Source organism: Trachypithecus francoisi, unplaced genomic scaffold, assembly GCF_009764315.1.
Source record: "Trachypithecus francoisi isolate TF-2019V2 unplaced genomic scaffold, Tfra_2.0 Lachesis_group14, whole genome shotgun sequence".
Lineage (NCBI taxonomy): Eukaryota > Metazoa > Chordata > Mammalia > Primates > Cercopithecidae > Trachypithecus > Trachypithecus francoisi.
In genome coordinates, this window is record NW_022681459.1 from 27,466,429 (window position 1) to 27,488,770 (window position 22,342).

General features: G+C 41.1%; 1 protein-coding gene across 1 annotated transcript in view; it reads right to left on the reverse strand.

The window, feature by feature from the left end:
* The window catches only part of DSCAM (DS cell adhesion molecule), a 341,028-nt gene that overhangs the window by 266,953 nt on the left and 51,733 nt on the right, over positions 1-22,342 (reverse strand). The window contains exons 6-7 of the mRNA XM_033232515.1: positions 21,561-21,680; positions 1,396-1,569 (exon numbers count right to left, since the gene is read on the reverse strand). Coding sequence (XP_033088406.1) covers positions 1,396-1,569; positions 21,561-21,680 — 294 coding nt within the window. The remainder of the gene's footprint in view (positions 1-1,395; positions 1,570-21,560; positions 21,681-22,342) is intronic.

Sequence of the window (22,342 nt, forward strand, 5' to 3'; positions counted from 1 at the left end):
TGAGTACGTGCAAAATATATTCCAAAACAACCCCATTTCATAATTATAATCCATTTCACAATATAAAAGTTTAATAAATAAACACTCGGATGTTTTTACTGTTCTGGCGGAAATAGTGGACTAACTAAAATAAATTCAGTGAGTGAGGATGGATACTTGTCTGTTTAGCTAGCCTTTCACTATCATACACACACAAATACACACACCTCTGAATGTCACTTTTAAATCCCATCCTTCTAATAAATCATATGGTAGAGACTTTTCCAAACTATCCATAGCAGAAATAAAGTTAAACAAAAAGAGGAAATCTGAGGGCCAGGCATGGTGGCTCATGCCTGTAATCCCAGTGCTCTGGGAGGCCAAGAGGGGAGGATCACTTGAGGCAAGGAGTTTGAGACCAACCTGGGCAACAAAGTGAGACCCTCATCTTTACAAAAAATGTTAAAAAACAACAACAACAACAACAAAAACCGTTGGACTCAGTGGCATACACTGGTAGTCTGAGCTACTAAGAAAGCTGAGGTAGGAGAATCCCTTGAGTTCAAGAGTTCGAGGCTGCAGTGAGCTTTGATGGCACCACTGCACTCCAGCCTGGGCAAAAGAGTGAACCTCTGCCTCAAAAAAAAACAAAAAAAAAAGTGAGAGGGGAGTTTGAATAAAGCCTTGTAATCAAGAAGAAATCACAGTTCATTCAATGGAAAATTACATAAATGGGCATAAGCCATTCACTGTAAACTAGATACACCATCATTTGTTAGTAAGCATGACTCAGTAAAACTGGTTCACTTTATATCCTTTACTTGGTTGCCAATGACCAATGTATGAAAATAATTTTATTATAAAGCATCTTTTTGTATATACTGGGCCAGCAGCGCCAGCATTAAGCCTAGTCCTAGACATTTCTGTTGTGTAGTTGTTTACTAGTCACTTGATTTTAAAATGGTCATTAAAAGGAAATCCATGGACAAGCCAGCTTGCAAATAACAAAATGCATGACAAAAGGCTTTGTAAAGAGCACATCTGAGACCATATATTGGATTTTTCCACAGAAAAATCAACAGGGTAGCAATGTGGGTGTTAAAGGCAAAGACCTACTCATCTGCTGGGTTGCCCAGAGCCCATACCAATGGCTGTGAGAACCAAAGGGAGAGAAGAATGCGGCTCATGCTCCACACACAAGGGGCCCTGGGCACGCTGTCAACAACTGGCTGGACGTTTACCATCTTCTTCAATCATGTTTCCAGAACAACAAAACTTGAAACCCAGATATATCACACCAATGGGTCTCCTTTTGTGTTGATTTTAAACAGGTATGTATGGAGACAATTGAAAATGGCAGCCCCCAGAGACCTATGCATTTAAACCAGGTAAAACGAAGCATTTCTTCTCTCTTACTTTTAACCGTGAGGTACATGGACTTGCTGACGTCTGCGCCCACATCGTTGCTGACCTTGCAGAGGTAGTAGCCACTGTCTTCCTCCACGACATGCTTGATCAGCAACGACCCATTGCTGAGAACTTGGATTCGGCCATTTAGGGCAATTGGCTGGAACTGGGGAACCCCAGCACCTGAGACAGAAAAAGAAAGAGAAGCAATGATGCAAACGTGAGTACGTGTGGGAAGACAATGAGTTCAAGTACGCCCAGACTCATAAAGAGAAGCACCAGACACTTCACACAGATCCCATAAGGCAGTCACGGGATACAGCAGGTTTTTCTTTCCTTCCTCCAGTATTAAAATTCTTGTTTAGAGAGAAAAGCATTTATTTGAAATGACAGTATTTCAGACTCTGAGATACAAAACTAACAGAACTTACAGATAGTTTCTACATAAAAAGCCAAATTTGATGAGTGTTAAGTAGCTGATAAATTATTCAAAGAAATCACAGTAGAACCACCACAGAAGCAGACAACTCTCACGGTGCTAAATAAATTCCTTGTGTTCGCAGGGACTTAATACGAATGTAAACAAGGAGTGCTCCAGGGACATGGCATTTGAAGTCTTTGCTCACTGCACATGTCTGAGGCTACAAAGAGAATAGGAATATTGCGGGTTTTTCTTTAAGGGTGGTTATATTCTGGTCTAGAAACACAATACACTGTTAATATCATTTAATTTTATTTAAATAAATACATCAGATTAGTGCAGTAAGACAGCACAGAATTAAAACGCCACTCTCCTCAGAGGGTTTCCATGCAAGGAGGAAATGGCACGGATATGATATGCTGTTATAACGACTGTGATATGATTCATATGAAGGATTCATATACAACTATGTAAAAAAAAGGATTTTAGCGATAATGAAGCAGACTATGAAGGTCCTAGAAGAGTTCTGGGAAGATGGTGATTTGGATGAACCTACCATGCTGCCTACTTCTGGACTGGAGGAGTTGGGTGGGATGGAAGAATGGGACTCAGGCCCTGAAAGATTCTCCCAGGGCATTTTTCTTCTCTGGCCTGAGTGTCTGGGGACTTGAGGGGAAAGTTCTGGGGTGAGGATCTTCCTGGAGGAAGCTCAACATTTGGGCCAAGGATGTGTTCTACAGAGAAGCTGCTAACTCCCTGGCCCAAGAACCTACACAGGAGCTGAACAGGTCAGCCATCTCCACAGGCCTTAAATAGGAAACTTCAGAATTTGCATCTGAAGACAGGAGAAGGGAAGATACTTTCTCCTGCTGTCTCCACACCCTAATGACAGCTTGTATATTGGTCTCACTTGAGCTCACAATGGCAGAGACTGTGGCTGTGCCTTCCTTTCCCATGTTTCTGGTTTAGATTTCTCAGCAACTGGTCTCTTCTAGCCCCACTGAAGAGACGAGATAAACTGATAATGTTCCTAAGGGGACCTTTCACACTGAATAAGGAGATCAAGTAGAATTCCTGCAACAGGTGGTTCCCATCAAAATGGAACTGCTAGAGGGGACATACGACAACCTGAATTTTTTTTTTTTTTTTTGAGATAGAGTCTTGCTCTCTCACCCAGGTTGGAGTGCAGTGGCACAATCTTAGCTCACTGCAACCTCCACCTCCTGGGTTCAAGGGACTCTCCTGCTAATCCCAGCTACTCGAGAGGCTGGGGCAGAGAACTGCTTGAGCTTGAACCTGGGAGGCAGAGGATGCAGTGAGCCAAGATCATGCCACTGCACTCCAGCCTGGGCGACAGAGTGAGACTCCGTCTCAAAAAAAAAAAAAAAAAAAAAAAAAAAAAAAAGAAAGAAAAATGAAATTACATGAATGTAGATTGATAAGAATATCAATTTTACTGACAGATAACATTATTTTCTACATAATCAAAAAGTGTAAACAAAAAAGTTGCTATGAGTTTAGCAGAGTCATGGAACACAACATCGATATACAAAAATTAATGTCAATTTCATTTACATATAATAGTAACAACCAATTGGGAATAAAAATTAAAAAGAAAATATATTGGTAAAAAACATGAAATATTTAGAATAAATTTGACAAAATATGTGCAAGACCAGCCCACTGAAAATTGTAAAAGTCGTTGAGAACTAAATAAGACCTAAATAATTAGAGAGTTATACCATGTTCATGAATAAAACTGCTTAACATTTTCAGAAAGAGGTTGGTAATCTTTTTCTGTGAAGGCCAGCGAGTAAATATTTTAAACTCAGCAGGTCATACAGTCTCTATCACAAGTACTCATCTCTGCCACTGAATCATGAAAGTAGCCATAGAAAATACAGAAACAAAATAGCATGATTGTGCTTCATAACAACTTATTGGCAGGCCATGATAGCTCACACCTGTAATCCCAGCACTCTGGGAGACCAGAGTGGGGGCATGGCTTGAGACCAGGAGTTTGAGACCAGCCAGGGTCATGGGATGAGACCTCATTTCTATAAAAAATTTAAAAAATTAGCTGGACATGTTAGGTCATGCCTGTAGTCTCAGCTACTCCCAATGCACTGAGAGGCTGAGGTGAGTTTGAGGTTACAGTGAGCTCCACTGTACTCTAGCCTGGGTGACAGTGAAACTTTGTCTCTAAAACAAGTGGAGGAGGAGGAAAGGGAGGAGAAGGAGGAAGGGGAGGAGGAAGAGAAGGAGGAGTCTTCAAAAATACTGAATCTGAGAAGAATTGATTTTTGTCCTAGCATATAGTGATAAATGTTGGTGATCATTATGAGGAGATAAGATAGTCTAAAACACTTATTTACAAAAGCAAAAACAGGTTGTGGACCGAATTTGAATTGTGGCCCACAGTTTTCTGATATCTGATTTAAAGGTAATTGAGAGAAATATAAATATAGGATAATTGTACATTTAGAAGGTGGAGCATCTACTAACAAAACTCACATGTTTGCATTAGTTCTTTATTACATACATAAAATACGAATTTTCCTAAAATGGTTATAAGTAGAATATGTTTTTAAAATTCTTCTTTTCATAAGGAATTCAAAGTCAGGGACAAAAACATTTTAAAAACATAACAGTATGTTATTATCTCTTCAATATGTTGCTTTCCTCACTCGAGCTAATGAATATTTTATAAAGTGAGACTAAAAGGACAACCGTTTTTATCCCTAAATCTGCTCCCTCCTTGGAAATAAATTACCGAATGTACAAAATTCAGAATTATACCAGCAACTTGTATAATATAGATAATTTAAAACTTAATTCATGTGAGACATTCACACGGCGAATAAACATATGAAAAAAAGCTCATCATCACTGGTCATTAGAGAAATGCAAATCAAAACTAGAATGAGATAACGTCTCATGCCGGTTATAATGGTGATCATTAAAAAGTGAGGAAACAATAGATGCTGGAAAGGATGTGGAGAAATAGGAACGCTTTCACACTGTTAGTGGGAGTGTAAATTAGTTCGACCATTGTGGAAGACAATGGGGCGATTCCTCAAGGACCTAGAACCAGGAATACCATTTGACCCAGCAATCCCATTACTGGGTATATACCCGAAGGGTTATAAATCATTTTACTATAAAGACACATGCACATGTATGTTTATTGCTGCACTATTTACAATAGCAAAGACTTGGAACCAACCCAAATGCCCATCAATGACAGACTGGATAAGGAAAATGTGGCACATATATACCATGGAATACTATACAGCCATAAAATAGAATGAGTTCATGTCCTTTGCAGGGATATGGATGAAGCTGGAAACCATCGTTCTCAGCAAACTAACACAGGAACAGAAAACCAAACACTGCATGTTCTCACTCATAAGTGGGAGTTGAACAATGAGAACACATGGACACAGGGAAGGGAACATCACATACTGGGGTCTGTGAGGGAGTGGGGCAAAGGGAGGGAGAGCATTAGGACAAATACCTAATGTATCCAGGGCTTAAAACCTACATGACAGGTTGATGGGTGCAGCAAACCACCATGGCACATGTAACAAAACTGCATGTTCTGCACATGTATCCCAGAACTTAAAGTATAATAATTAAAAACAAAAAAACAAAAAAACTTAATTCATATGAAAGTTCACAGAAGATTTTGGTGCCTTTTTTTTTTTTTTGGGACAGGGCCTTGCTCTATTGTCCAGGTTGGAGGGCAGTGATAGCATCATAGCTCACTGTGGTCTCAAACTCCTGGGTTCAAGCAATCCTCCCACCTCAGCCTCCCAAGTAGCTGGGACTACAATATAGGCAGACATCACCACACCCTGCTAAGCTTTTAAAATTTTTTTGTAAAGATGGGGTCTTGCTATGTTGCTTAGACTGTCTGAAACTCTTGGCCACAACTGATCCTTCCACTTTAGCCTCCCAAAGTGTTGGGATAACAGGCATGAGCCATTGTGCTTGGCCTCAAATGCTTGAGAAAAAATAAATACATCAGTATATGACTGGTTGATTTTCAAAAATAATTAATGAAAGCTATTTACTAGTTTACTTATTGGGATTTAAAGCATGAGAATTTTGGATTAGGGAATCTGAATTTTTTTGTCAAAAATTCAAACAGTAAAAAAGTAAATGCCTTCGGAGGGATTATGGACTTTCTAATATTTTCTCAACATAAAATAATGTATCCTTTGTTTTTATGAAAATTGATTTTATTAATTACTGAGCACCTGTACTGTGACAGATACTGGGTGAGGATCTATGGCTAAAAAGATCAATGGAAAGATCTTTTTCTCCTTCCTTTCTCCCTCCCCTTCAGTCCTAACACTGGGGAATTCCAGCTGCCATGTTGTGAGCTGCTCTGTGGAGAGGCTCCCATGGGAAGGAACTGGGGGTGGTCGAGAAACTAAAGCATATCAACCATCACAGGAGTGGGCTTGGGACAAGATCCTCCCACAGCTAAGCTCTGAAATGACTGCATCCCAGCCAATCCCTTGGCTTCATTGTTGGGAAGACCATGAACCAGAGGTCTCAGCGAAGCCACACATGCATTCCAGACCTACAGAAATGGGAAGCTATTAAATGTATATCATCTTAAGCCACTACATTGGGATAATTTGTTACACAGCCATAGATTCCTAACATATGTGTAAAATTAGGTAAGTTACATAACATTTCAGCTTCTTAACTTGTAAAATGGAAATAATAATAGAAGCTTCATCATAGGATGGTAGAAGGACTAAAGTTCCTGAACTATGTATTGGTAAAGCTCATAGTAAGCAAACAACTTTGTGCTTTTTAACATTCCGTTTTTAATTATTTAATAATTTTAAGATTATATGGCTGTCTTTCCCATTCCGCAAGAATAGGGACCATGTTGCAGTGAATGTCGCCACTCATCAATCAGTCCATCAGTAGAGAGAAATATATAGTGGTAGACAATCTGTATGCCTAACTCAGGGAGAAGAATTTTGGACCAAACGTGATGCATCTTCAAATCTTAAAATATATTGCCGTATTTACAATAAACTGCCTTAAAACCGTACTGTTATCTCATTCAGCGCTGAGGGTTAATTTTTTCCTCAAACATGTATGCTATTAATCTTTTAAATCTTCATCAAAACTATACATCACTATTTCAATTTGCACATTTTGGCAGATTTTTGTATTTTTTTGTTTGTTTTTCTTTATAGATAATTTTGAGCATCATTAATGTATTGGTCATCTATATTTGTTCTTTGGTAAACAGCCTATTTGTATCCCTTACCCATTTTTCTACTGAGCTTTTGTCTTTTTCTTCATTTTCCAAAGCACGTTAGGTTGTAAGGAAGTGTTTCTATGTAATTATTTTAGAAAACTCTTTTTTTGTTCTTGTTGCTTTAATCACAATAGGATGTTGAATATTATTAGCTACCTTTTAATCATATATTGAGATAATCATATGCTTTTTTCTCCTATAAAATTACACTGGATTTTAAAATAATTTGGTTTTTATAAATTATCAAATTACTTCTTGTAGATATTGTGTTCATTAGTGTAAGGATAATAGATTTATTGGAAGTTAAAATTAAGGAAAAAGCCTTCAACTTCTATTTAAGTGCTTAAATTTGTAACACACTTTGAAAATCAGTAAAGGCTATTGATGTCTTTCTCAAAGTTGACTGTAAATTGAGAGTAGATGCAGTCCAATACACACAACCTGAAAACTCAACCAAATATAGGATTGAAAAAATATAACCATAAGATAGGTAATCTAAAAATTTCAAATTATATAAAACTATATTTAAGAAATTGAAAATCAAACAAAATGCTGGTATGGTTTGAAAATTTTACATGAATATCTATGTCAACAACACATTTTTTTCTTTTCTTAAATCATTTTCACCTGAAAAATGCTTGTAATAGTTGAAACATTTATATTAAAGAATCACAACATAAAATTAACTACAATGCTAAGTTGTCTCAATTAAATAGCAGAAAAGGATGATCTGTTAATTCTTAGCTAGACTGAGGTAAGCCTCTGTATTACTGAAAGGTCCTAAAGAAGGCAGAAATAAAGTCTCAAATGCATTTAAGAAAACGTTAAATCTTTTCTTCATCAGAAAAATGAACCTAAGTTGAAGGGTTATTGCATCTAAAGATTTAATTGTGGTTACTAAACGGAATAATAGTGAACACACTGCCAACCAATTCATCTACTATGAGGACTACAGTTCAAGGGTTAGCGTTTGTTTAATTTGAGGGAAGTGGACTTTGCCAGGGTTTGACAGAATAACCTATCAGTCATCTACTTCAGATTCATCTTTATTCTAAAGAGTAAAATTTAACTCACTGCATCAGTATGTAAAATCCTGTAATTTTCTTAGCACAAGGTAAGCACTTTAGGTAATTAGCTAGAAGATACAATGCAGCAACCAGCAGTCATTAATTAAAACACTGTCAATTTTCTGTGGCTAGCAGGGGTCAAGTGGGGACAATTTCAATGCTCCGTTACATGAAAATAAAATGCTAAAGCAATATGTAAGGCACACGCTGAATTGCTAGTTACATTAACAGTGGGTCACCTTTCTTATTTAATTGCAAAGGTATGCCTAGCTGTGTTCCCAGGGACTGATGCTATGGGGACAGTGGAAAAAGATTGGCTGATTGTCACCAAATGAGCCCAATTTGAAGGTAGCAGCAAATAAGAAAATTGTTTCTTTTTTTTTTTTTTAATTTTATTTCACTGTTAAGTCTTTGCTGGTCTGTAGAGAGGGCACTTGGCTAAAAGCCAAAAGGGTTGGGTTCTCATGCTCTCTAAAACTACCAGGGCCTTAAAGCAAGTGGCTTTTCTCTGCATCCTTAATTTCGTCATATATGAATGAGGAGAATAATCCCTTTACATATGATGTAGGATTGTTGTGCACATAAAGCAAAACAAGATTGTAAGAATGTGGGTATAAACGCCTGCATAAAAGGACCGTGAGAGCCTGGTCAATCAGCTCATCCAGAGAGGTCCCCTTAGGACTCTTCAGTCGCAGGACCTAAAGGAGGTCTCTTTAGGCTCTATGGTTTGCACACCAATGGTCAGGCTGCAAGCTGTTCTTTCTTCTCACCAAGGAGTCAAACAAAATCCCTTTCATCCTGATGGAGAGAGTGGTGTTTTCCTCAAGAATGAATTTGTTTTTCTTCTTTCGGAAGGGGGGCTTCCTTCTCTGAGAAGAGTTGGGGGATTGCAGGAAGTCACTGGGTAAACAGATAGAGGTCGCAATGGAAAGAGAAGAGAAAAAGCAAGACTAGCAACAGCAGCTGCGCCTAAATAAGGTTTAGCAGCTGAAATACAATGCTTATGCAGTGGAGGAGTGCTGAAGAGTTCTGTTACAAAGAAGAATCCAGAAGTGAACAGAGGCACAGTCCTGAGACACTACTGGCTTGTTTCCAGGATGGAGAGATGTTTCCAATCCTTGAGAATGAAGCTTCCACAACTGTGCAGGTAATATTTATGTCACTGAAAGTTTGTGTCAGATGGTGTGTGCTGATCTTTAGAACTACCACTTTCCCTCTAAACTCTACCCTAAATTGCAGGGTTTGAAAGCCTGAAGACTACATTCCCCAGCTCCTTTGTTACTAGATTCTGGTTTACATTTTACCAGTGAGAGGCACTTAAAAACAATTTGGAAGGTGCAAGGGTGGAAAAGCCATTATTTTGTTTTAGAAGCAGCAAATTGATACATGGGTCAACCCCAAACATTAGGTTTATGGCTGCCTGTGGGATAACTTCTACAAATCACAGCTTGAGCACTAGAGGTAGCTGTTAGCAGTGATGGGAGGAGCATCTCATAGTTCCTACACTGCTCAAGTGCTTAAGGGGCCAGTTTGCCCAATGATTCAAAAGATTTTGCATGCCTCTAATTCCCGTTATTAAATCCCTTCTTGATAACACACCACACCCTAACTGAGACACCATCCAGGTTACTTCTTTTATAAATGTGCACATAATTGTGTCCACTGTGTGATTCAGTTATCTTTCCTTAATGCCTTCATTTCTATGTTGAGGCTATCCGCTGAAAACAATGGAAAGGTCATGGTGTAGATTAGTGCGTAATCAGGATTTGTTACCACTTGCTAGTCCACTAGCACTTCAATGTCTAATTCTGTAACTAATAAGGAATTATGTAACTAATATGCAAAAATCCTTTTTTATCAGCCAGATGAAACATTGGCCCTTCATTCACTTATCAGAAAACTGAGCCGTGAACTGAACAGGATTCAGCATTCGTCAAGGGGTCATGTAATATTGGAGGTGGTTGAGGTAGCTCAATTATGCAGATGCCACCAGGGCTTTGCCTTGCTCCTGGGAGGAGCTCTGCAGCTGTGTCTACCATTCAAGGTCTCCAGCCACCACTTTCCTGGAACAAGAGCTCCCCGAGCATTTGTCCTCATTGTGGCTGCCTATACCCAGAAGAAGGCTTCTAGAAAGTTTCCTGGGATATAAATAAGGAAGAAAGATGGAGGAGTGCTGAAAACATAAAGGAAGGGCAAGATGGGTCTTGGGGTTGACAGTCCTGGTGGCTCCACCAAGACTTAGGGGAATTACACTTCCTTAGGTGAGGACCCTGCAGAGGTCCTGCAGCAGCTCCCAGCGCCACTGAGATGCTGAGTAGGGTAGCACAGAGGAAGGCAGAGGTTTTCTGCTCTGCTAAGTGTTTCCCTACCATCAAAGGAAGAAAATAAAACAATATGTGGAACACTCACCTTCTCTGTTCAGCTCACAACCCATTTTTAAAACTCATTATTTCTTTGTGAGGCCACTTGTCTCTTCTTGGGGAACACACAAGCAGAGCTCCTTTTGTTGTGCATGAGAGATCCACACTGGACTTTGAACTTGGCTTTATTTTTACCATGTGTGCCATAGAAAGATATTGCCTTCTTCTCCTTTTTGGATTATTTGAATTATTTCCCCATATTAATTGAATATATGCATCTTACCACATAATTGGAAATAGGCGGCACTAGGTGAGAGCCGGGACCTGATAGCCTGGATCAGAGGAATGCACCGGTGTGAACAGGCAGTCACTGCTGTTCCAGGAAACCAAGGACATGGAAGAGGTCAAAACCATGGATGTGGAGGCTTGGGGTGCTCTAAACAGCACAGAGCAGGACAAATGGTGAGTCTAGGAGTGGGCATGGTGAGAGCACTGAATGGTCTGCAGATGCACAGGCATGGGTGGGATAGTGGGAGGGCAGCAGCCTCCACCAGGTCAGGCTTGTGGTCAGAAGTTTTATTCTGCTGATCCACACTAAGAGGATTAACATAGGGTCAGGATTATAGGGACTGGTCCCAAGGAGATGCACAAGACAAGGGTCAGAGACAATGCAGAGACCCCATTTCCCAGAACAGGAATGTAAAAGAGACATTTGTCTGAGCAAAGCCTGTGGAACTGGCATTCAAGGTCAGAGTGAGTGGCAGCAAGGGCAAAAAAAGTATGAGATGAAGCACCTTGGACACTGGACCCAGGGGCACTCAGGCACAAGGGTGGGGCACAGTGAAACATGCAAGGGCATACAGAGCAGGGCAAAGGGACCAGAACTTGGGGAGGAGCCTTGGAGGACCTAAGAACCCAGTAGCATCCCAACTGGGCTCTATGAACATACCCCCCAGTGAGCTATTTTAATATAAATCCCCTGCTCTCCCAGAGGAAAAACAAAAGAGAATTTTATTTAAGAAAATTTCTGTCTCTTGGTAATTTTCTCCTTTCCAGACTTATCTTTGGAATGTGTGATCTCCAGTGTGTTCCACAGTGTCATCTGCAGTGTGATCTGCAGAGTAATCCAGTGTGATCCACAGTGTGATCTGCAGGTGATCCTCAGTGTAATCTACAGTGTCATCTGTAGTGTGATCCTCAGTGTAATCTGCAGTGTGATCCGCAGGTGATCCTCAGTGTAATCTACAGTGTAATCTGTAGTGTGATCCTCAGGTGTAATCCACAGTGTGATCTGCCGCGTGATCTGCAGTGTGATCAGCAGGTAATCTGCAGTGTGATCCTCAGTGTGATCCGCAGTGTGATCAGCAGGTAATCTGCAGTGTGATCTGCAGTGTGATCCACAGGTGATCTGCAGTGTGATCTGAAGGTGATCCACAGTTGATCTGCAGTGTGATCCGCAGTGTGATCTGAAGGTATCTGCAGTGAGATCTGCAGTCTGATCTGCAGCATGATCCACAGCGTGATTCACAGGTAATCTACAGTGTCATCCTCAGTGTGACCTGCAGTGTGATCCACAGTGTGACCTGAAGGTATCTGCAGTGAGATCTGCAGTCTGGTCTGCAGTATGATCTGCAGTGTCATCCACAGTGTGATCTGCAGTCTGATCCAGTGTGATCCGCAGTGTCATCTGCAGTGTGATCCATGATGTGACCTGCAGTGTGATCTGCCGTGTCATCCTCAGTGTGATCTGCAGCATGATCTGCAGTGTCATCCTCAGTGTGATCTGCAGGGTGATCGGCAGTGTGAGCCCTCTCTTGACTGCTGAAGAAGAGATTGCCTTGTTAATCTCACCAAGGAGGTCTGAAACTGGTGGTGACAGAAAACTTGCTCTAGAATTAACCTGCTTGAGGGACTTGGGCTTGTCCTTTCCCTCATATTTCTCATGGTCTTCTGAGACATAGGTCTTGAGGGGGACAGAAGGTCCCAGGGATGTCCCCGGGACCTTGGGAGGGAAGTTGTGGGCAGGATCAAGGTGAGCCATTCCAGGGCACCCCTCTGAAGTAGGAGGGGACTCCAGAGAGGGTCACTTGAGCAATTTGGCCAGTATTGAGCACAGCATGTGTTTTCCCCGCCATCTTGCATGGAAACATTTAGTTAACTGTCTGGAGTGCCTAGTTTTATTGCTATGAATCTCTCAACAAAATAATCAAGTTCCTTTTGCCCCCTTTGATGAGTCTGTAACCACAGGGGGAGATTTCTGCAGGTGGGTTGACATGGAGCAGAAGAGGGTGCTTTTAGGGCCTTAGCGGTAAGGGATAGCCGGACCCTCTGGGGGACTGTGCTTAGTGAGTGCAGAAGTGACAGCCTCCAGCAGCTTGTCTGGTGACAGTAGGAGAAGCAGTAGCAAAAGGAAAATTGTGTGTGCACCAACTAGTGGTGGATTCTCTGGAGCCTCCAGGGAAATATGGAGTTGGAGAAACTCCAGTGAGCAGAAAAGGACACAGGAAAAGGAGCAGGGGGAGAAGCCAATCTTGAGAGAGACAGGAAGAAACAGGGTCACACCCCCATTGCAGCCCTTTGTATGAGCTACGGAGTGGGGAAATAGAAACTCCTCTACATTAAGAACAGCATCACCCTTGCTGGGAGAAGAAAGAGTTGTGGGCCGGGCGCGGTGGCTCAAGCCTGTCATCCCAGCACTTTGGGAGGCCGAGACGGGCGGATCGCGAGGTCAGGAGATCGAGACCATCCTGGCTAACACGGTGAAACCCCGTCTCTACTAAAAACTACAAAAAACTAGCCGGGCGAGGTGGCGGCGCCTGTAGTCCCAGCTACCTGGGAGGCTGAGGCAGGAGAATGGCGTGAACCCCGGAGGCGGAGCTTGCAGTGAGCGGAGATCCGGCCACTGCACTCCAGCCTGGGCGATAGAGCTAGACTCCGTCTCAAAAAAAAAAAAAAAAAAAAAAAAAAAAAAGAAAGAGTTGTGGACAGCTACATAAGGACAAGCTCAACAAAGACTGGCTGTAGACAGCCCTTGACCCCTTTCCACCCAGAAAACCAAGGAGGACCAAAGAAAACCAGATGCCGTAGCTTATAAAAAATTCACTACCACTGACAAATGGAAAGAATGCAATAAAATTATTAATGTTCATAAAAGAAAAACTTGGATACATGAAAGGACTATCCATGGTATTGGCTGGGAAGACTCAATATTCTAATGCCATCAACATTCTTCATGTTAAGCCTTAAACTTATGGTCCTCCAAATTTTCCAGATGTTTTTTGAAACTTGACAAAGTTATCTTAATATTCATCTAGAAGGAACAAGCAAACAAAAATCCATGCAGAAAAAGCAAGGACATTTTTGAAAAATAAAAGTCACAAGGGGAGTAGTGTCAAAACAGATATTAAAATAGAAAGAGATAAACTTCTAATACGTGTGGTGCTGAACAGGCAGTTCAGTGTAACAGAGAAAAGGCTGCAACACAGACTCCAGTGTTCACATTTTCCCCATAGACAATAAAGCATCACAAATGAAAAAATCTGGGCTCCTCAACAAATGGTTTTTGGACAAATGTCTAACCACGTAAGTTCATGATAATGACAATAATGATATTAATAATAGCTAATACGTATTGACTAATGGCTATGTGCCAGAAGCCATAATAAATGCTTTCTATGAGTCATCTTACTAAATCATCACATTTATCCCCTTACTGTATCTGTTTCAGATGTAAGGATGCTGTGGTCCATATGGGGTAGGTAATTTACATGCAGTCACGCGACCAGACAGTGTTGTGTTGTGGCTGGGGTTTGAACTTACAGCCCAGTCTCCTAACTGATGATTTCTACTCCTCCTAGATTCCTACTTTACTTATTTTACTACAAGTCGAAATTCAATGAATCTTTGTATATAAACAGTAGAATTTCATATTTGAAGACAGAGGCATAAACCAGCATTTCTTCTTCTCTTCCTGGAAACAACATGAAAGCAAATGGGAGAGCAAAGCCTAGAAAAATACAACCTCTATTTCCTATGAAATTAGAAAATAGCTAAACTTCCAACTACAGAATGGGTAAATGGGCAACCAACAGGGTAACTGAGCAGAAGAGCATGCAGGAGGACGACGGAACCAGGGCCACCACTGTCAACTTCAGCAAGCCCCAGCAGAGTGGGTCACAGGCGAGGGCAAAGCCTCCATCAGTGAAAACAGTGTGCACAGGCCGGGTGTGGGTGGGCGCCTCCCCAGGCCTGATGTGGCTTAGAATCTTAGAAGCAGGGTGAGCTGAGGAATCAGGCATTTGCCAAAAACAATCTTTTTCTGGGGACTTGGATTTTCTTCAAACGTAAGTACAGTGGTTTCCCCTCATCCACGTTTTCACTTTCCATGGTTTAAGCTACCTGAGGTCAACTACAGTCTGAAAATAGGTGAGTATAGCCTCATAAGATACTTTGAGAGAGAGCGAGCGAGCACATTCACATAGCTTTTATTACAGGACATTGTAATAATAATGTTATTCTAGTATTCATGATTTTTGTTAATCTCTTACTGTGCCTGATTTATAAATTAAACTTTATCAGGGGTATGCATGTGTAGGAAAACACATAGTATATGTAGGGTTTGGTGCTCCCCATGGTTCAGTCATCCCTTGGGGGTCTTGGGGCTACTGTATTCAAAAGGAAGCCTAGATCTAGCAAAGATAACAATAAGCAAAATAGAAGAAAGAAACAGAACAAGAAACCAGGTGTCATGACTTAGATGAAGACTGTGAATAAAACAGTCACTTGTCTATTAAGCCATGGCTGAAGAAGGGTAAACTGTGAGCTGGCAGAGATGGAGAGAAAGGAGAAAAAATATCAACTCACAGCAGTGAAGGCAGAACCAGAGCGGTCACAAAGAAGAACAGACCTTGCCGGGGAAAAGACATGGAGAATAGAAATGGAAAAAATATAGAACATTAAATTAAATATAGAACATTAAATATAGAAAATTAAAATGGAAATCAATGAGTTAAAAAAGCAGAGAGAAAATGACAGCTACAGAGAATAGGTGGCAATCCTATGGAACCACAATCAGAGACCCTGAAGAAGAAAATGAAAGCAGGGAAGAGAACAAATACTTAGATATACAATTCATGGGAAAAATATTTTTAAAAATAACCTGAATCTCCATATTAAATAGATGCACCACATCTATGGGAAAATTCACTCCAAATGGAAAACACCAAAATATAGGCTAAAAATTTACCAGACTTTGGGGCAGGTGCAGTGGCTCACGCATGTAATCCCAGCACTTTGGGAGGCCAACGCGGGTGAATCATGAGGTCAGGAGTTCGAGACCAGCCTGGCCAATATGGTGAAACCCTGTCTCTAGTAAAAATACAAAAATTAGCTGGGCGTGGTGGTGCATGGCTGTAGTCCCTGCTGCTAGGTAGGCTGAGGCAGAAGAATCACTTGAACCCGGAGGTGGAGGTTGTAATGAGCCAAGATCGTGCCACTGCACTCCAGTCTGGGCGACAGAGCGAGACTCCATCACAAAATAATAATAATAATAATAATAATAATAATAATTATTATTATTATTTACCAGACTTCAAAGTCAGCTCTTTGGTGCACAGAATCAAAAAGATTAAGTTCCTTCTACAGGGAAATCAGGCAGTCTGTGGTCCCTCCAAGGAGATAGTGTGAGCTACCAATATCCTACCAGATACTCTGTCCTTTGGGTGTAAAAAGGCAAGGAACAAACCATTGCAAACCAGAAAGAGGTTGGAATATTCTTCACTATAGCCAAATAACTCATACTGAGCAGAAAATCAATCTAACATAGAACTGGCAATTGCAAAGGTTGGGCATATGGCTGCAGAATACAACATAGAGGGTCTAAGCCCTGACAATGTAGAAAATATTCAGTGAAATCTAGGATATTTAGAAAATTTATCATTGCTTTTTTTTTTTTTTTTTTTTTTGAGACAGAGTCTCGCTCTGTCGCCCAGGCTGGAGTGCAGTGGCCGGATCTCAGCTCACTGCAAGCTCCGCCTCCCGGGTTTACGCCATTCTCTCGCCTCAGCCTCCCGAGTAGCTGGGACTACAGGCGCCCGCCATCTCGCCCGGCTAATTTTTTGTATTTTTTTAGTAGAGACAGGGTTTCACAGTGTTAGCCAGGATGGTCTTGATCTCCTGACCTCGTGATCCGCCCGTCTCGGCCTCCCAAAGTGCTGGGATTACAGGCTTGAGCCACCGCGCCCGGCCGAAAATTTATCATTGCTTATACTGGAAATTGACAGCTGTGTCTGCAAAGAGAGGAGCCCAAAACGCTGATCTTATCCCAGCCCCAGAGCTGCCCTCCTGGAGTTGTCCTGTCTGTCACAGGCACTTCCACTCTCCTGATTGCCTGGCATTCCCCTTTTCTGTCATACCCATAGTAAATCCGCCACTCAAAGACATTCAGAATCCAACTATTTGTCCCTCCTCCACTGTCATCACCCTGGTCCCGGCCACATCCCAGCCAAGGCCTTGGAACAGCTCTCCAGCTGAAATTCCTGTCCTCCACACAGTCTGCTTTCCAAACAGCATGCCAGTGTGATCCTTTTAAAGCATGAAGCAGATCACACCATTTCTCCCTGATTACCCAGCTAGCCTCCCAGCTTCTGGCTTCAGCACAGCAGCAGCTGAAGAGAGTATATCACCATCGCAACCCTCATGCTCACCATACCCACTCCCGACTTGGGCAGAGCCAGGTCCTTGCAATGACTGATGGGGACCCAGTGCAGGAGTCTCCTCTCCCAGAACTCCCTTTCACTAACTCTGCCACAGCTGCAATGACCTCCTTGGTGTTTCTGGATCGTTCCAGGCATCACCCTCCCCGCCTCACCCCCCACCCCCAACTTGGGAACTAGCTGGCCCCAACTGCTCTCTCTCTGAGGACAGGAGCACAGGACTCATCTGTCTTTCAAGTCTTTCCTCAGACTCCCTACTCCTGGGGTATGCTGACAATGCTATTTTAAATGTAAACTACTCCCCATTGTCCTCCAGCATCACCCCCAGCCATGCTCTGACTCTTGTCCTTGGACATTCCCAGACCAAGATTCCCTGGAGGTCAGAGATTCTATGGGCAGCCAGAGAGAGCAAAGGAGGCCCAGGCCAGGCCCCAGGCTGATGCATTATCTATTCTCTTGTATTTGCAGTCCCTCTTTGCTTCTCAGCAGGTAACAAGGAGATGGCCCTGGTCCTCAGGACAACCACTGAAACTATTTTCCCTCCAGTATAAAAGACATGCATGCAAGAGAATGGCATTAAGCTGTGGACTTCTGGGAGTACAGGTGAGACCCCCCCTCAGAATGAAGCCCTGATTTTTAAAAAAAAAATCTCTTTTAAACAAGAGGCCTCATTTGTTCATGAAAATAAATAAATCAAAAAAGAGAACTGAATGTCTTAGACTTTGTGTATCTAGACCCAAGGTCAAACATGTAATGACACTATGGTTTTTTTTGCTTTTTTGTTTTGCTTTTTTAAAGCAAAGATTGTTTCATTTCTACAATAGCTACCTTTAAACTGCAGTGATTTGCCTGGAATTCTGCCTCCCCTGAATTAAATTGTTGCATCTCTCAAGGAAACAAGCTGAATTCGTTTTGTTTATACAGTTTTGTCATTTATAAGGGAGATGCACTTCAGCTCTTAGCGATCATTGCAATGAAAGAAAACATGTTCCATAAGCAAGGCTAAATTGTTCTTAAGAAATAGATTTCTTGTTTGAATAATTAAAATAACAATATACAATGTTTCTCTATCAGATTGGAAAATGTCAAAAAAAAAAAAGCCTAATATCCAGTATTATTTTGGTTATAAGAGACAGAAACTACTGCAAACTGAGGTGAGATATGTAAATGAATAAAATGCTGGCAAACTGTCAATACATATTGAAAGTTATAAAAATTATTTACTCCTTGAGTCAGCAACTCGACTTATAGAAATTTATTCCCAGGGATAAATGAACACATATACAAAGATAAATGTAATAGAAGTCATTACGATATTTTTCTAAGAGAAAAACTGGCAAAAACCAAAAATATGACATTCAACAATCGTGTTGGAGATATCTAGTTGTCAAGTATCCAACACCCCCTCTGACTTAAGAAAATAACACACATTATGTCCATGATGGCTTACAGATGCTTCACAGCCAGGAGTCACCCGGCCAGTGATCCAGGGAGATGCTGGTAAAATTGATCCGTGATGCACTTCTGGAAAGGACCTTAAAGGGAGGTGACTCATGTGGGAGGGACAGCCATTTCCCTTTGCTCTTCCTTATCTAGGGAAATGTGAAAGGAAGTTGACACTATAGCTTGGTGGCCATCATTTGAGGATGAAGAATGCTGCTGGGAGAGGCAGAAATCTTCCTAACACATAAGGAGTTTGGGTGTCTGATACTTAGCCGAGCCAACTAGTCCTGATCTGTCTACATCCAGAGTCCTCTTACGAGAAAAATAAACTCTTGTGAATTTAAGTGGCTGAACTCAATCTTAACTAATGAGATAAATGTAATTATTGATGTATTAAAATAAATATTACACAGACATTAAAAAGTTATGGAGTTCAAGACCAGCCTGGCCAATGTGGTGAAACCTCATCTCCACTCAAAATACAAAAAATTAGCTGGGCGTGGTGGCACGCACCTGTAATCCCAGCTGCTTGGGAGGCTGAGGCAGGATAATTGCTTGAACCCAGGGGGCGGAGGCTGCAGTGAGCTGAGATTGCACCACTGCACTCCAGCCTGGGTGACAGAGCAAGACTCCATCTCTAGAAAAAAAAAGTCATATTAAGCACCGTATTTGTTGTTATGGCAAGACATACACAGCATATTGTTAACTGAAGAAAGACGATTATAAGCCAGCAACAATCATATGATCAAAAATTTTAAAGATGTATAATGTGCATCTATGGGTATACAATTGCTTGGGAACAGGACTGACAGGCTAGAGACAAAACATGTTTGCAGCAGTTATCTTTGGTTATCTTTGAGTGATGTTATTTGGGGGGGAATTTAACTTTTTAAAAAATTGCAATTTCTAGTTTTTTTTCTTTGATGACTTGATATTGCATATGAAATTTAAAGACAAAAAAGCTACTACTACAACTTAATTTTTAAGTTAGTGGTAAGAAGGGATAAAACGTCAGTAACATCCAAGCCAGACAAAGCATTATTTAATCTATGTAGAAATACTTCCAAATAAATAAGACATAGAGATAAGTGTGCAAGTAACCTGAATAAGAAATTTCCCAAAGGAGAAGTAGAAGTGGTCTGTTAACATAAGATAAAACATTTTAAACAACGTTAACCATCTAAGTATGCAAATTAAAATGAGAGGGCATTTTCAACCATCAGGTTGTAAAGACTATTTAAAAAAAAATGTTATCTAGTTGGTGAGGATGCTGGGCCACATACACCCACCCATACTGTTGGTGGCCTAAGTGCCCTTGGGCAGTACTGAGTAAGAGCCTTCTATACGGCTGGTGCCACTTCACCTCACTCACACGTATGCACATTGAATTCACATACAGGACTGTTCATTTGCTACAGCGTTTATGAGAGTGAGAACTGTAAACACCCTCAGGAAGAGAGAGAACACCTGCATACTGACAAGCATTAAAAATAATGTCGAAGAAGGCAAATGTCATGGAAAATGTTCGTAATATCAAATACGCACCTCGATAGAAACTAAATTAAATTTATGATATTTATCTGTTTCCACGTAATAATGCACAATAGAGCTTCAAATATGGCAGGAAATAAAAAGTCATGGGAGCAGAGACTCCCAATAATAGGCTTTTATTTTTGAAGAAGTCCTTTGCACATGGACAGTGGATGTGGTGTGTGACAGGGAAGGTGCCTCAGGGACTTTTAAAAATTTAGTTCTTCTCCCAGACAGTGTCTAGCACCCTCTTCCCCACTTCTTTACCTTTCTTCTCAAAAGAGAGTCGGCAAGAGGGTTGCAACCAGTGTACCATTTGTTTTTCCTTTGGTCATTGTTGTTTCCGTAATGAGAAAATGCAACATTCTATTTTAAAAAGAAACATCTAGAGTATAAACGATGATTAAGTCAACACAAAAACAAATACCTCACAATAATTAAATCTAGATACTAGGTCTTAGGTTACTGGGGAAAAAAAGGTTATGACTGATTGATTATTTGATCTCACCAGTACGTATTTGGCCCTCAACTATTTTGTATTAACATAGTGCTGAATTCAAGTGTCTAAATGAGAAAAAAAAGAGAACTTCCAATATGTTTGCAAGTACCGTTAACGAAGCATTCTGAAGAAGCTACCCTAATGAACAGAAACTGTTTTTCCAAAGTCTAACATGATTCCACGCTTCGTTTCCATGTCATACATTTCTACTCGTGTAATGTCTACAATGTCACCTAAAACCCAGGAGCTACTGCTCTGCATTAGAAGAGGGAACATGATTAGGGGTGCGAGCGGGGAACATGAGACAATCACGATGGGACACTGGGTGTGTTTGTTCTTAAAAAGAGCATGCCAAGGAGATGATGTGTAATGTGTATATTCTAAGGTAATCAGGGGAATAAAACTATCAACGATATCATCTGTAATTTTCTAAACCCACTTATCTATCTAAATACTGGGGAAATAATTTCCCAGCTGTGAGTAGTTCTGACAATTTAAACTCACATGTCTTCACGGACAAGCATGCAGTGATCTCTAAGCAGACCATGGTTATGTAATATGGGTGGGCAAGGTAGGACTTCCTAAGTGCTGAAACAATCTACGGGAAAACCTTCCATCCCTTTGTGGCCTTTCCAAGGGCATGTTATATAGCACAGACACATTGTGGGTCTGAATAAAAACACCTAGGTGGACAACTAGGAATGTCTATGAGAGAGTGATAGGCTTGGTGGAAACAGATACATATCTATTCGCTAGAAACTTCTCTGGAAATCTAGAAATGTTCATCTATCTAATCCTTTAGAACATAGCAAATGCTTGACAGGTAACAAGCAGATCAAGTAACTCCATACCTTTAGAGAATTTCCACACGATGGTAGGTACAGGGTAACCCTCAGCAGAACAATTGAGGATGACAGCTTTGCCATAAATGCCATCCTGGTCCCGTGGCTGAACTACAAACTTGGGAGGAACTGAAAAGAGAGAAATGTCACCAGTAATTAACACTAGACCAGAAACTGAGTAAAGGTGTGATTTTAAGAAACTGAATCATTTTAATGAACATTAAAAACAAGACTGTTTCATATACATGGGACAATAAAAATACTATTGGCAGTTTGGGACACATTAAGAGAGTAATCTCAGTGCTGAAAAATTTTCTGATTCATATCAACGAGCTTTTGTCACAGGTAAAAGCCCTTTGCACTAGGGAAAACTGGCCTCAAGGGAGGAAGTTTGACTAAATCAAAGGAATGGAACATTTTGCTTTTGATTGTGCTATCAAAAATATACAGAAATTCCCTCAATGGAAAATTGAATCAGAATCACCATTTAAAGAACAGATCAGGCTGGGCACGGTGGCTCACGCCTGTAATTCCAACACTTTGGGAGGCTGAGGCGGGCAGATCACCTGAGGTCCGGAGTTTGAGACCAGTCTGACCAACACGGAGAAACCCCATCTCTACTAAAAACACAAAATTAGCTGGGTGTGGTGGCACATGCCTGTAATCCTAGCTACTCAGGAGGATGAGGCTGGAGAATTGCTTGGACCTGGGAAGCAGAGGTTGCAGTGAACTGAGATTGTGCCACTGCACTCCAACCTGGGCAACAAGAGTGAAACTCCATCTCAAAAAAA